The sequence below is a fragment of the Spodoptera frugiperda genome, chromosome 2 (genome assembly GCF_023101765.2).
Source record: "Spodoptera frugiperda isolate SF20-4 chromosome 2, AGI-APGP_CSIRO_Sfru_2.0, whole genome shotgun sequence".
Taxonomy (NCBI): domain Eukaryota; kingdom Metazoa; phylum Arthropoda; class Insecta; order Lepidoptera; family Noctuidae; genus Spodoptera; species Spodoptera frugiperda.
In genome coordinates this window covers 802,186-815,882 of record NC_064213.1, presented here as the reverse complement: position 1 = coordinate 815,882, position 13,697 = coordinate 802,186, and the positions used below count along the sequence as shown (strand labels likewise).

General features: G+C 41.9%; 1 protein-coding gene across 1 annotated transcript in view; it reads left to right on the top strand.

Moving 5' to 3' along the window:
- Window positions 1–11,607, top strand: part of LOC118269231 (unconventional myosin ID) — a 34,481-nt gene extending 22,874 nt beyond the window's left edge. Inside the window, exons 4-17 of the mRNA XM_035584236.2 lie at window positions 209–428; window positions 1,975–2,172; window positions 2,611–2,850; window positions 3,102–3,252; window positions 3,734–3,891; window positions 4,351–4,472; window positions 4,937–5,087; window positions 5,597–5,743; window positions 7,853–8,079; window positions 8,458–8,607; window positions 9,026–9,321; window positions 10,224–10,417; window positions 10,849–11,018; window positions 11,210–11,607. Of these exons, the coding sequence (XP_035440129.2) occupies window positions 209–428; window positions 1,975–2,172; window positions 2,611–2,850; window positions 3,102–3,252; window positions 3,734–3,891; window positions 4,351–4,472; window positions 4,937–5,087; window positions 5,597–5,743; window positions 7,853–8,079; window positions 8,458–8,607; window positions 9,026–9,321; window positions 10,224–10,417; window positions 10,849–11,018; window positions 11,210–11,384 (2,599 nt within the window). The 3' untranslated portion in view covers window positions 11,385–11,607. The remainder of the gene's footprint in view (window positions 1–208; window positions 429–1,974; window positions 2,173–2,610; window positions 2,851–3,101; window positions 3,253–3,733; window positions 3,892–4,350; window positions 4,473–4,936; window positions 5,088–5,596; window positions 5,744–7,852; window positions 8,080–8,457; window positions 8,608–9,025; window positions 9,322–10,223; window positions 10,418–10,848; window positions 11,019–11,209) is intronic.
- The last annotated feature ends 2,090 nt before the right edge of the window (window positions 11,608–13,697 follow it).

Genomic DNA, 13,697 nt, shown 5'->3' with positions numbered 1-13,697 from the left:
AAAGTATAGGAAATGTAGAATCATTTAAAACCCTGATTACAGTAAATTCACCCAACCTACGTCATAATGAGTTCATACACTATTGCTTAAATTAGGGCGGGCCGAAACCCTTCTGGGAAATCATTAGCAGTGTCCATTTCGAATTCAACGCCCAATTACAATGGACAATGTGGTCAAGGAAATATAGAACTTAATTATATTGTTCCAGGGTAAAAAATGTGTTAATCCAATCAAATTCGATATTGGAAACATTCGGTAATGCGAAGACCAATAGGAACGGGAACTCCTCACGTTTCGGCAAGTACATGGACATTCACTTCGACTACAAAGGTGACCCCGTGGGGGGACATATCAGCAACTATCTGCTGGAGAAGAGCAGAGTGGTGTCCTTGCAACCAGGAGAGAGGAACTTCCATGCGTTTTATCAGGTGAGACTTATTTCTAAGGTCTTAAGGTCTAAATTAGAAATGTCTAATTCGTTTATTATGGGACTGTTGGAATGAATATAGGATTACTTTTGGCTATAATGAAAAAGAGGTTCTTACATTATTAACATGCCATTTGTTTCGGAAGGAAAATTGATAAGTAAGTATTTCCAAAATATAGGAATCTCAAAGCATAAGAAAATGTCACAATACTCGTGTCTCGAATCGAGCAGCATCTAGTTCATTACATGCAGTATTTATAAATAAGCCTCTTATATCATCGATCCACCAATAATTGTGCGGTGACGTCACCCGTGTCGGGTATTGTCCACCGTGCCGTTGTCTAATTTATTATGTTTTAATGGAATTCCTAATATTTCGTTTACATAGGAATATCACCTTTGTGTCCTAGTAATTGAGATGTATCTTCCCTTGTATTAATTGTTTATCCGGTTTAACCTAAACATCATTCTATTTATTGTCACTTAGGCAGCAAATTATTGTTTTTATTTTTCTGATGAATAGGAATTAATAATATTATTAGGAATCGAACTTAACAACATTTTTATGTAGAAAACATCGTCAAAATATCCGGCAATGGGTCTGTGAAGGATGCATAGAACCAAGAACTATGACTATTTTCTCAATACGAAGTATGAAACTAAACATACTTATTGCATAGATTTCAGGAGAAAATTATGATATACTAGCTGACCCGGCAAACTTCGTACCACCTTTTAAATCTTCCCTGGCCTTCAAGACCCATGTTTGCCAAATCGGTCCAACCGTTCTCGAGTTTTAGCGAGACTAACGAACAGCAATTGATTTTTATATCATTATATACTTAGATGGAAACTGTTCTTAACTAATCATCATTTACGAGACGAAATACGAATTTACCCTGGAAATCCAAAATCGCACAAAATGATTACAATGGCTATCAGTAATGTCTTGTCGCAGTGTTTAGTAAACAGCATCTAGTTACGCGCTAGAGTACGCACGGTTACAGTAAATATTACCGCCTCTCGTATAATACTCGCTTGTTTACGTTCCACCGTAGACTAGCCTACGTCTCGACATCCGATTATACTTGAACATTGGTCTGATACAGGTATTTCAGTCGAGTAAAGTTCGTAATCTCGAGTTGTTTGAAGTTATATGTACAAGCGAGTATTTGTATTTACTCACTACGCTACATATTGTTTATTTGTAATCATTTCATTGTATTACGGGGAATGCCCGACCAGTTTCGAACCTAAACGGAGTGCGTAATAAAGTTGAACTACAAAAATATTATCTAATTTGATAAATCTGCTGCTGAATGACTGCACGGTTGGCAAGTGGCTGGGTAACAGGCTGCCGTGCAATGTGTAGCGGGTTCGATCTCCGCACGGAGCAACTCTTTGTATGATCTACAAATTGTTGTTCCAAAGTGTTGATAAGTATGTGAACTTGTATGTTTGTAAACGCACACACGACACAGGAGAAAATCTTTAATGGTAAATGTTTTTTTTTCTATCTACCTAACGATATGTTCTTCTGTTTCTAGTTACTAAGCACAAACAACGCCACGACAAAGAAGTACGGGCTATCGTCCAGTGCAGTTTATCAGATACTTGGCAACGAGCGCGCCACGGCACAGGACTCGAAGCTGTTCAACCAGACGAACACCGCGTTCTCTGCGCTCGGCTTCAATAGCACTGTGGTCGATGATATATGGAGTATTGTGGCTGGAGTTATTCTCTTGGTAAGTCTTACTACGCCTTTTTTTTGAGGGGGGAAAATCATCACTTCTCCCGCCTTGGGTGAGGCGGGAGGGAGTGTCAGACTGACTATAAACGACCCCGTTCCTTCGATTGCTTTGAGCCGGAGCCCCGTAACCTTTTACGTTGTGCGCAGCTGCGGACAGAGTCTTACTATGCTTTGGATTTGTCACATTTGACAGCTGACAGCGCAGCGCCGACATGACAGTTATACAGATTACACTAGTGATGTATTTCTATTTCTATTTAGTAGTACTATTTCTATTTATTTGGTATTAGAACTCGAAACGGTATATTTACCATGTTTTTCTATTTCTATGAGTTTCCGATATTTCGGCACTGTTCGATGTTTGTTTAGTTGATTTTCGTCGTCTAACACTTGTGACTAATGCATAGGACTAATGTGTACATGTTTCTTCCAGGGCGAGTTAACGTTCACAGAGTCCCAAGACGGCCAGCTAATTATCGGAGGTCCAGTGAAGCAGTGTACGAGTGCGCTGGGAGTCACGGAGCAGGCGCTGCGGTCCTCCATGGCCGGCAGGGTGCTGTCTGCTGGAGGGGACCTCGTCAACAAGGAGCATTCGCTGATGGATGCCAATTATACCAGGCTGGCTTTGGCTAAGGCTGCGTATGATAGACTGTTCACGTGGATCGTGCAACAGGTTGGTGTGTTACGTTATATTAATGACTTTAGAATTGTAGACGATTATACAGAAAAGATTTTGACTAAGACTCATCTAAATTCATTGAAGACTTACATCGTTATAACTAAATATAAATTAGGATAGAATTTACAATTACATATGACCTATCCTGAAATCCATGAGCTCATAAAGTCCTATACTATCGTTTGGGAATTTCAAAGAAATATCAGCTTTATACTTCACACACTAAAGTTAACTTTCCTTTACAGATAAACAAAGCGATAGACGTCCCGAGCGGCACGTACAAGAGCACTCTGATTGGCGTACTCGACATCTACGGGTTCGAGATATTCGACACCAACAGCTTCGAGCAGTTCTGTATCAATTACTGTAACGAGAAGCTGCAACAACTCTTTATTGGTAAGGATATACTTTTTGTAATTAGTTTTCATTTATGGCCTAGGGCGACGAACGAGCAGACTGATCACCTGATGGTAAGCAATCGGCGCCGTCCATGGACATTTTCAAACACTACAAGGGTATTACCGGCCCTTTGGGGGTTATTTTAAGGGGAGAAAATCATCCAATTACTTCTCCCGCCTTGGGTGAGGCGAGAGGGAGTGTCAGACTCTTACCGATTAAAAACCACCCTGTTCCTACTCCTGCTTTTCGCTGAAGCTGAAACCCCGGTAAACCCGCTAGCTAGTCCGAAATTCCGAATGCCTTTTAAGGGTTAGGAATTTGAGAATGGGAATATGGGGTACGGGGATCGGACCGATAACCTCTAATGGTGAAATACAACTCAACCCAAATGTTGTTTCGGCCTGGTTTTCTGAGAGCTCATAGGTCCCACACTTATAAAGACATTCGACAATATCACAACACGAGTGTACCATTCCAGAGCTGGTGCTGAAGCAGGAGCAGGAGGAGTACGCCCGCGAGGGCATCCAGTGGACGCCCATCCAGTACTTCAACAACCGCGTCATCTGCGAACTGGTGGACGCGCCGCACCAGGGACTCATCGCCATCATGGACGAGGCCTGTCTCAACCCTACTAAGGTACGGTAAAGAAAGTATTTTATATTAGTTGGTCGCTTCAGGTCCTTAAGGAGATGGTGGGACAAACTTGACACCTATGATAAGGATTGGCCGCAGAAAGCTCTGCACAGAGAGGAGTGGAAAGAGGGTAGGGAGGCCTTTGCCACGCAGTGGTATGATCACGGCTAAAAATAAAAATAAAAAATAAATTAATATGGCTTATTCACGTGATCTATTCAAGCAAAGATCCACTAGTTTCAAGCCACATTAGAACTCTTATTAAGAACCCAAGGTGTAGAACAATTGAAATCCACGTCAAGCTAATTATTCCTACTGTAAAATAAATAAAATACTACTCTCCATACCCTAAATACTGATTTCGACTTTATATCAAAGCAGTGAAGGTTTATTTTAATTTGATTTTCAACTTCTTACGTCTTAAGAACCCATATGTTAAAATTGTATTGTTTGTTTGTGCAGATATCAGACAAACAACTCCTGGAGGCGATGGACCGCAGACTGAACGGCCACAAACACTACACGTCGCGACAGCTCGCGCCCACTGACAAGAAACTCAAACATGGCGTCGATTTCAGAATTACGTGAGTATAGTTTCTACTTAATTTAGCTAATGGAAATTGTCAAATTCATTAATTCCGTGGAAAGAGCAGGATTCTGAGATTTATTGTGCTTTTTAAATCTTCCTCGAGATTCACTTCTGAATTTTTTTTTATTTTTATGATCTGTAACATCAAACAAGTCAATTTAAAATAAATAATCGAAAGTTTAAAAAAAAAGTGATTATGATTCTTTGCCGAAGTCTGTGTTACCAGATGGGCTTACCCTGAGTTTCTTCAAGGACAAGTGGACAGATTGCTTTTGGGCAGACATGCTCCATCGTAAGTCGCATCATCACTTACCATCAGGCGAGAAGATAGCGGCCAAACGTCGACACATCAAACGTAAAATAATACTTCTATGAATGGCTCTTTTTAACTTGCATTTATTTTTATAAAAACCCACAAAAAATCACTTTATCTAATTATCTCCATGTTTGTTTCCCCAGTCACTACGCGGGCGACGTGACGTACGCCATAACGGGCTTCATGGACAAGAACAAGGACTCGCTGTGGCAGGACCTCAAGCGGCTCCTGCACTCCTCGCACAACGCCTCCCTCGCAGACATGTGGCCCGAGGGGGGCACGCATATACAGAAGGTATTGTTTGTTTATATTTACTACATAGTAAATTACCAAAATAAAAAAGAACTTGTGGTTTAATAAAAATAAAATACTAGCTTCTGTCAGCAGCTTCGCTCACATTCCCCTGGGATGAAAAATATCCTATCACGCAAGTCAGCTCATACCTTGTCTGTATACCAAATTTCATCAAAATCCGTTCAGTAGTTTCAGCGTGGTTGACGGACAAACAAACTTTCACATTTATAATAGTAGTGTGATATGTCCAAAAGGAGATAAGCTGGTGTCAAACCATTGGACGTTCTATTTGACAGCTACAGTGTGATTGGATAACCAGATTGCATGCTATATTAGCGCCATCTTGTAACTCAAACACGGTAGCTTTAGGTCATTCTGTAAGCGAAGTATTACACCTTATGTCTAATAATTTGACACATGAAATGTTTGCACAAGTTTTTCAAAAGGAAAATCAGATCATCTTTGTATCTAAAGCAATAAGGTCTAATTTAGCCTCCCCCTCCCCGCAGACATCCAAGCGCCCCCCGTCAGCGGCGACATTGTTCCGCAACTCGATGTCTGCGCTAGTGACCGGGCTGCAGAGCAAGGAGCCGTTCTACGTGCGCTGCGTCAAACCCAACCCGTACCAGGCGCCCACTAACTGGGACGATCAGCTGGTATGTACTCTATTTTGTGGGGAATAAGGTTGAAAGTGCAGTGAAGAGTAAAATACATTTAATATGTTTGAACATTTCAATTTTAAACTCTATTATAGTAGGGATAAGGTCGAAAATGTGTTGTATGTATGTGTGTGTGACGTGTGTATTGTTTATTAGAATGTTTCACATTATTCCAATTAAAAATATGTCGATAATCATTAGCATAACTATTGATAATATTACTGTAGATTTTAGCTACAAAATAAATATCTCTTTCTTTGGCCTTTAATTAATACCTATTGTAGCAATGAGGTTTCATCACATGCACCTGGCAGGCTAGATGTTGACACACACTGGCAGGCTACGTTGTGACACGGGAGAAGAATTGAACGTTTTGAATTTGACTAGGTTGTCAATGATGAGAAAATTTTACATTATTTGTCATTACATTTTATTGTCAGAAGAATTTTAGCTTTCGTGTAAGACACAACACATGCTAAATTGGCGCCCAGCTAGTAGGGCCGACCATGCCCCGAACTAGGCTACGGAGGCAGACGACGGCAGACGACGAAGCTACGGAGCAGAGTCCTGTACGGGCCCCCGAACTTGTCACAGCGCCTCGTCTGACCGTGCCGGCATAATGCAGGCGGATACGACTAGGTGCCCAATAGAGACGCTGCGGTCGTTGCGCCGACGAAACGCGGTCGAAACGCCGGCGCCTCATGGCAGTCACCATCGTCACCGTCGCTGAACATCACTACGCGAGTTCGCGAGGTTCACCGGACTTCTCAAGAAGAGTTCGTCCTGGAACTTCGCCAAGTGTACCGCGGGGTTCACAGTAACTCCTCAAGAAGAGTTCGTCCTGGAACTTCGCCAAGTGTACCGCGGGGTTCACAGTAACTCCTCAAGAAGAGTTCGTCCTGGAACTTCGCCAAGTGTACCGCGGGGTTCACAGTAACTCCTCAAGAAGAGTTCGTCCTGGAACTTCGCCAAGTGTACCGCGGGGTTCACCGGACTTCTCAAGAAGAGTTCGTCCTGGAACTTCGCCAAGTGTACCGCGGGGTTCACAGTAACTTCTCAAGAAGAGTTCGTCCTGGAACTTCGCCAAGTGTACCGCGGGGTTCACAGTAACTCCTCAAGAAGAGTTCGTCCTGGAACTTCGCCAAGTGTACCGCGGGGTTCACCGGACTTCTCAAGATGAGTTCGTCCTGGAACTTCGCAAAGTGTACCACGAGGTTCACCGGTACTTCTCAAAAACCGGAGGTACTAGAAGCCTTCATCGACGCGGTCCAGGGAGTATACAAGGTATACAAGGAGTGTGCTGTGCGTGACGATCACGCGCTGCGGGGACTCCCGATGCTGTTAGAGGGCGATGCCACCGTGTGGTGGCGCGGCGCCCGCAACAACGTCGCCGCCTGGAAGGACGCCGTGCTCCGACTTCGCTCCATGTTGACTCCGAGACTAAGATTCGGAAGTTGTTGGGCGGGTGCGGAGCCTCGATGGACTTCAACTGTGTCCTCGTGCACTACCCGTACACAGACCCGTTTAGTGACAGCCAAGAATTCGATTCTCATCACTGACAGACGCCGAAGCCGGCATACAAGATATCACGTGAAATGTTCAGCTAGGAACAAAAAGACAAACGTGCAGAAGTGTTTGTGTGTAGATTTAGGTCTCTAATTGTAAACGAAACCTTTCGTACTCAGAACTGACAGTAGCAGTTAGGCTTTAGGAGCGGCATTACTCCAGGGGAGGGGACCGACGAGCGACCTATAGAGTACGCCAGTCGCCTCCTCACGTCGGCTGAAAGAAACGTAGGAGGGGTAGACCACGCAAGAACTAACCTGATCGCGGGGACGTTCGCTCAGGTTAGAGGGGAGACTGTAGCAATGAGGTTTCATCACATGCACCTGGCAGGCTAGATGTTGACACACACTGGCAGGCTACGTTGTGACACGGGAGAAGAATTGAACGTTTTGAATTTGACTAGGTTGTCAATGATGAGAAAATTTTACATTATTTGTCATTACATTTTATTGTCAGAAGAATTTTAGCTTTCGTGTAAGACACAACACATGCTAAACTATTTATTTTCTCTTATTTTAATTCAACACTTCCACCTCTCAGGTCCGTCACCAAGTAGCGTACCTAGGTCTAGTGGAGAACGTGCGCGTCCGTCGCGCCGGGTTCGCTTCCCGGCAGAGGTACGACCGGTTCCTGAAGCGGTACAAGATGCTGTCCCAGTACACGTGGCCCAACTTCCGCGGGAACTCCGACAAGGACGCCGTCATGGTGCTACTCAGGGACCTACATGTCACCGACGTACAGTTCGGACATACCAAGCTGTTTATTAGGTACGTATACGTGTTATTTTGGTAGTAGATGATAATTAAGTGTGGGTGAGCTATGCTTCGACATGGATGGGCCGGCTCAACCAGTCTCACAGAAAACTGACGTCCTAAACAAGTCATGCATTGTGTTTCGATGTGTGAGTAAGGTTACCGGAGGTCCAATTAACCCCCTCCCCCTATCTTTTTAATCCCCCAAAAGGTCGGACAACGCCCTTTGTAACCCCTGGTGCTTCGGGTGTCCATGGCGGCTAGATTGCTTACCATCAGGTGATCCGTTTGCTCGTTTACCGGTTTATACCCTAAAACGACTTCAAAAGTTATACTAAGCTGTTAGTAATAATAAGTATTCTCATCTTTATTAATTCCTTGTTTCCTATCCAGGAGTGCGAAGACCCTGCACGGTCTGGAGGCAGCGCGCGCGGAGCTGATCCCGTCCATCGTGATACTGCTGCAGAAGCTGTGGCGGGGCACTCTCGCCAGGATGCGGTACAAGAAGATGAAGGCCGCCTACACCATATACAATGCTTGGAAGTAAGTCGTAGCTGTATTTCATGTTGAAACATATAGCTGTATTATTGTAAGAGAAAAGTTTTTTTAACGTTTGCAATACGTGTAACAGGGTCTAAAGTTCCCTTCAAAGATCCGTCATACCGCCACAAATGGGACCTTGCCCGATTGAGGTTGAGGGCAAAATGCCATATTCGCCTTTACCCAAGACAGGAGAAGTACCTTGATACATTTCCACCCACACAAAAGGGGAAAATATGAGTATTTCACTCTCCATGCAATTTCGTTTTATCGTATTATATTTCGTCGATATTCTATATAACTAGCAAAATCCCTCTCTATAGCTTAAAGCCACAACACTACCACAACATATCTAACAATAACCCCCCCCCCCCACACACACGCTACACAATATATCTAACAACAACCCCCCTCCCCCCAGACGCTACCGGCTCCGCTGCTACATCGCGGCCCTGCAGCAGGAACTGCAGCGGAACCGCAACGTCATCCGCTCGTGGCCCCCCGCCCCGCGCCGCGTCCCCGCCGCCCTGCTGCAGGCCGCCTACCGCCGCTGGCGCGCCTACCTCACCCTCAAGCCGGTGCCCAGGGACCAGTGGCCGCAGCTCAAGATGAAGATATGTGCCGCCTCAGCTCTGAAAGGCCGTCGCGCTCAATGGGGACAAAATAGACAGTGGCTGGGAGACTATCTGTCTGATAATAAATACAATCCTAAAGCTGGTAAGTCGTGGTGAAAGGAATTTTAAGTTGTGCTTAGTGAAGTCTTATTTTGTAAGAGGTACAAAAATCTGTGATTTGCTTTAAATGTTAGTATAAAATTTTGCACAGAACAAGATAGTTTAACAGAAAATCAACTGATGGAGCACTTTTTGTAATTAAAGTCAAACTGAAAGCATTTATTCTCTTAAAACAATCAGGCAGGATACATAAAGTCCCCGTCACGAGAAGCTATAAATTTTGTAAACAAGTGTTCAGGAGTTCACAACGTAAAAGTAAAAAGTGATAACGAAACAATAACAACCAGATCCGCGATATATGCAAAGCAATGAAACAAACTCGTAAGCATTCGAAACTCGAATGACTGTTTATTTCAAAATGGCGTCCCGATAGTTTACAATCCCTGCGACGGACGCGTTCCGGTACCAAGAAACACAAATGATAGCGCTTTGCGTCGTTAAAATATAATTCGACTAAATTAAATAGGTTGTTACTTTCATATAACCCGTCTATATTTCATGTCGATTGAATATAATAACTTGAACGTTATTATTATCTCGCAGTATAAAATGTTTACTTAGTAAAAGATGTTTGTTTACATAATTTATAGCTTCTCGTGACGGTTACTTTACATATGCGTCTGCATATGTAAAGTAACCGTCCTATTCCTTAAAACAATTTTATAAATAAAAAAATCCGTAAAACGGGGTGAATAGATACAGAAGAGGGGTGAATAAATGTTGGGAAAATGTCCTAACATCTATTCACCCCATTCCTGTGTCTATTCACCCTTTGAATTCTATTCACCCCGTTTTACCGTACATATAATCTTAAAAGATGGTAGGACAAAAGCGGCTTTATTGCTAACGGCAAACAATATCAGTAAAAATATATAATCTCCCCAGCAACATACCAGTCGCAGCTAGCGTCCCTCCAAAGGTCGCAGGCGGCGGGGCGCGCGTTGTTATCGTGTCGCGTGCACAAGTTCAACCGGTACAACAAGCTGGCCGAGCGATGTCTCTTAGTCACCGACTCACACGTCTACAAACTCGACGCCAACACCTTCAAACCGCTCAAGAAACCCACTGCTATCACTGAGGTACGCCAAAATTTACTTTTTTATGATACAGAATAAGGTATACTTTGCAATGGTCTAGTTGGCCTGTAGATTTCGGTGTTTGGTGAATTTATGCCGTGATAATTAATCGATGATTTCTTCTTTATATTTTAGAAAACTACCTGTCGCGTTTCGCCAAATGATCTCCCTGTTTTCCTGCTTATCTCTTGAATTTTTTCAAAATTTTCTTGCCCGAGACCTTTTCAACGAATGCAAAACCGTGGTAATCGGTTCGTGCGTTCTAGAGTTATAGCGTCAGGAAAGAAAACCCGACTTATTTTTATATTATAGATGAAATTTTAAAAATCAAAATCTTACCTGTCTATCAGTCCTTCATTTGTTTAAAATAACATTGTTATTATTTTTGTCGATTTATTCTTGTATATATTTAAAATCTCGCCATTGTTTCCCAGATCGGAGCTGTCCGTATAATGAGCACCGATGTCCAGCTAGTAGTGATCAGTATTCCTTCAGCCAAGAACGACCTCGTGGTGGGACTGGTGGCCCCCACGGTGAACCAAACCGGAGCGCCCGGAGACTTGGTCGGAGAACTGGTGGGAGTGCTGGCTAATAGATATAACATGTAAGTATTTTTATATGGAATTCTCCAACATCTTGTGGATAAATCTCAATCCCCGAAATTCTCTGAAAGGGAGGCAACGTACTTGTAACTCTTTGTTACGGATGTTCGTGGATGGTGCAGATTGCTTACCGTCAGGTGATCCATTTGCTTGCTTCGAGTATTTGATAACTGATATAAACGTTCCCGTTTAGGTTGACGGGCCAAGAGCTAGTGGTGGAGGTGGAGAGCGGCGCGACGACGCGCTGCACGCTGGGCGGCAAGACGCGCGCGCTGCAGCTGCCCGCCATGGCCGCCGGGCAGGCCTCGCAGCCCTTCACGCACGCGCACAACGTCATCACATACCACCCCGCCTCCGCGCGCGCCTAGCACCTACTCAGCGATGAGGACTCCAGCGAAGAACACGACTAAACTAGGTATTCCAACACTTAACTGTTTGCGCAACTTGCGCAAGTGTTGCGCATCTCTGTTTCATCTTGCGCTAGTGTTGCGCATCTCTATTTCATCTTGCGCTAGTGTTGCGCATCTCTATTTCATCTTGCGCTAGTGTTGCGCATCTCTATTTCATCTTGCGCTAGTGTTGCGCATCTCTGTTTCATCTTAACGCTAACGTTGCGCATCTCTGTTTCATCTTGCGCTAGTGTCAACATATCTGTTTCATCTTGCGCTAGTGTTGCGCATCTCTGTTTCAAGTGTTGCGCATCTCTATTTCATCTTGCGCTAGCGTTGCGCATCTCTATTTCATCTTGCGCTAGTGTTGCGCATCTCTATTTCATCTTGCGCTAGTGTTGCGCATCTCTGTTTCATCTTGCGCTAAAAATTTTCGGTCTAAAAATGTTACCAATGTCCAATATAGCATTTAAATGAAATGTATCCTAGAAATCGTGTCGTGGAAGTGCTCTAGCCAAAACTTCAGTGAACTTGATTAAAAATTTATATTTATTTAAAAAACGTAAAAAGTGAATTTATAAAAGTGCTTTTTAGCTGGAGTCTTAAAATACAGTTATGTAACCTCAACAACAGTATGTTTAAAACAATTTATATTTGATGTGTAACATGGTTATCAATATTCAAATGTTTAATGTCACATTAATAGTTGTTTTATTCAACTTTGCGCTATGAAAGTTAAAAGATAAATTGCTAGTACCTACTGCTCGTTTAACGTGGTTGCGCAATAAAGCAAGTTTTTGTTATTATATTTACGTAAAGTTTGTAGAAAAATGTTGTGTATTATGGTACCTAGTGACTTATTAGAGATTAGAGTGAGAAAGGCATATTTGTAGTTATTATACTATTTAATAGTCAAATAGCTTATAAATTAACGTTTATTATGATAATACAGTATACATAAATTATCACATTTTATTATACTTAATATTGGAAATAATGAAAGAGTTTTAAGTGATTTGAAAGTGAGAAATTTTATACGCATTTTACAACTTACATGCCTTCATAAAGCTAACTGTGGGTGCCTAGTCCTTAGGAAACTAGAGAAAATGTTTACAAGCACTATTTCATTTGAAACGTATAGATTATGTCAAGTAAAGGCCTTATCTTTATAGTCAATGACATATAGTGGCGTTTAAAAAAATATAGTCTATAAAAACATAGAAAAAAATTAAGTCATGGTTACTATAGCTTGTCTTAGACATTGCCGACCTCATCTAGACATTTTTTTTCAATGTCGACTTGTAAAAGAGCCTATTTACCAAAATACAATGCTTTAATTTGGTATTTCAATTGAAAGTACGTTTACATCGAGCTTTAAATTAACAACTAGTAAGAATTCCTAATTATGAAAATAGCTATTCATGTAATTTGCACGTAACATTAAAAAAATGTTGTCAAAATATTCAGAATGGGATAACATTCCTCAAGAGACTGTTGTCACATTAATTCGTCCATGAGAGAAAGCATGGAAGCAGTCATCGGGGCTAGGGAGGGTAACACTAGGTTTTAAGTTGTTTATTGCTGATAAAATAAAATGTAACTTTTTAACCATTTGCATTTGCTTGCTTTTTTTATTCCCTGGTAAACAAAAAACCAAATCCATTGATTTATTCTTAAACTTAAATGAATTGCCTTTCCAATGATACCTTACAGTCATATGTCTGCCATTGATTAATAGGGTTAAAATGACTATGAAAGGTACTTTTAAAGAGGTGCGATTTTTGTGACGCCGAGTGTATATTTGACTGAAGAATGGCATTTGTATAGAGGAATAGCGGCCTTACGATTGTATTTTAGTAATAAGTTTAAGTACCTTATTAACTTATTCGAGAAATGTTTACGATATAGTTTTATTTTTAGTATAAAGATTATAAGAATAGGTTGTTATTTTTTTTCTTTGTTTTTTCGTATAATAATGGCGACAGTGTAAACTATTGTTTTTTTTTATAATAAAGAAATAGACATATAGAATTTTTTTCCAAGTAATTTATTATGACAGGTTGAAATTGACATTAAATAATTTAATATGGGTATTGAACAGTACGAATTTGTTTTACGTTTAAAGTAATCGAAACGAGAGCCCGTTCGGCGCTTTGATTGGTTGGTTTATTCGAGCTGGCCAATCAGAGCGCCGTACGCGCGTACTTTAAACGTAAAGCAAACTCGTACTAAGGGTACAGATCATTTGTTTTGCATAGTTTATACTGTTGCCCTTGTTTTAATGAAGTGTAT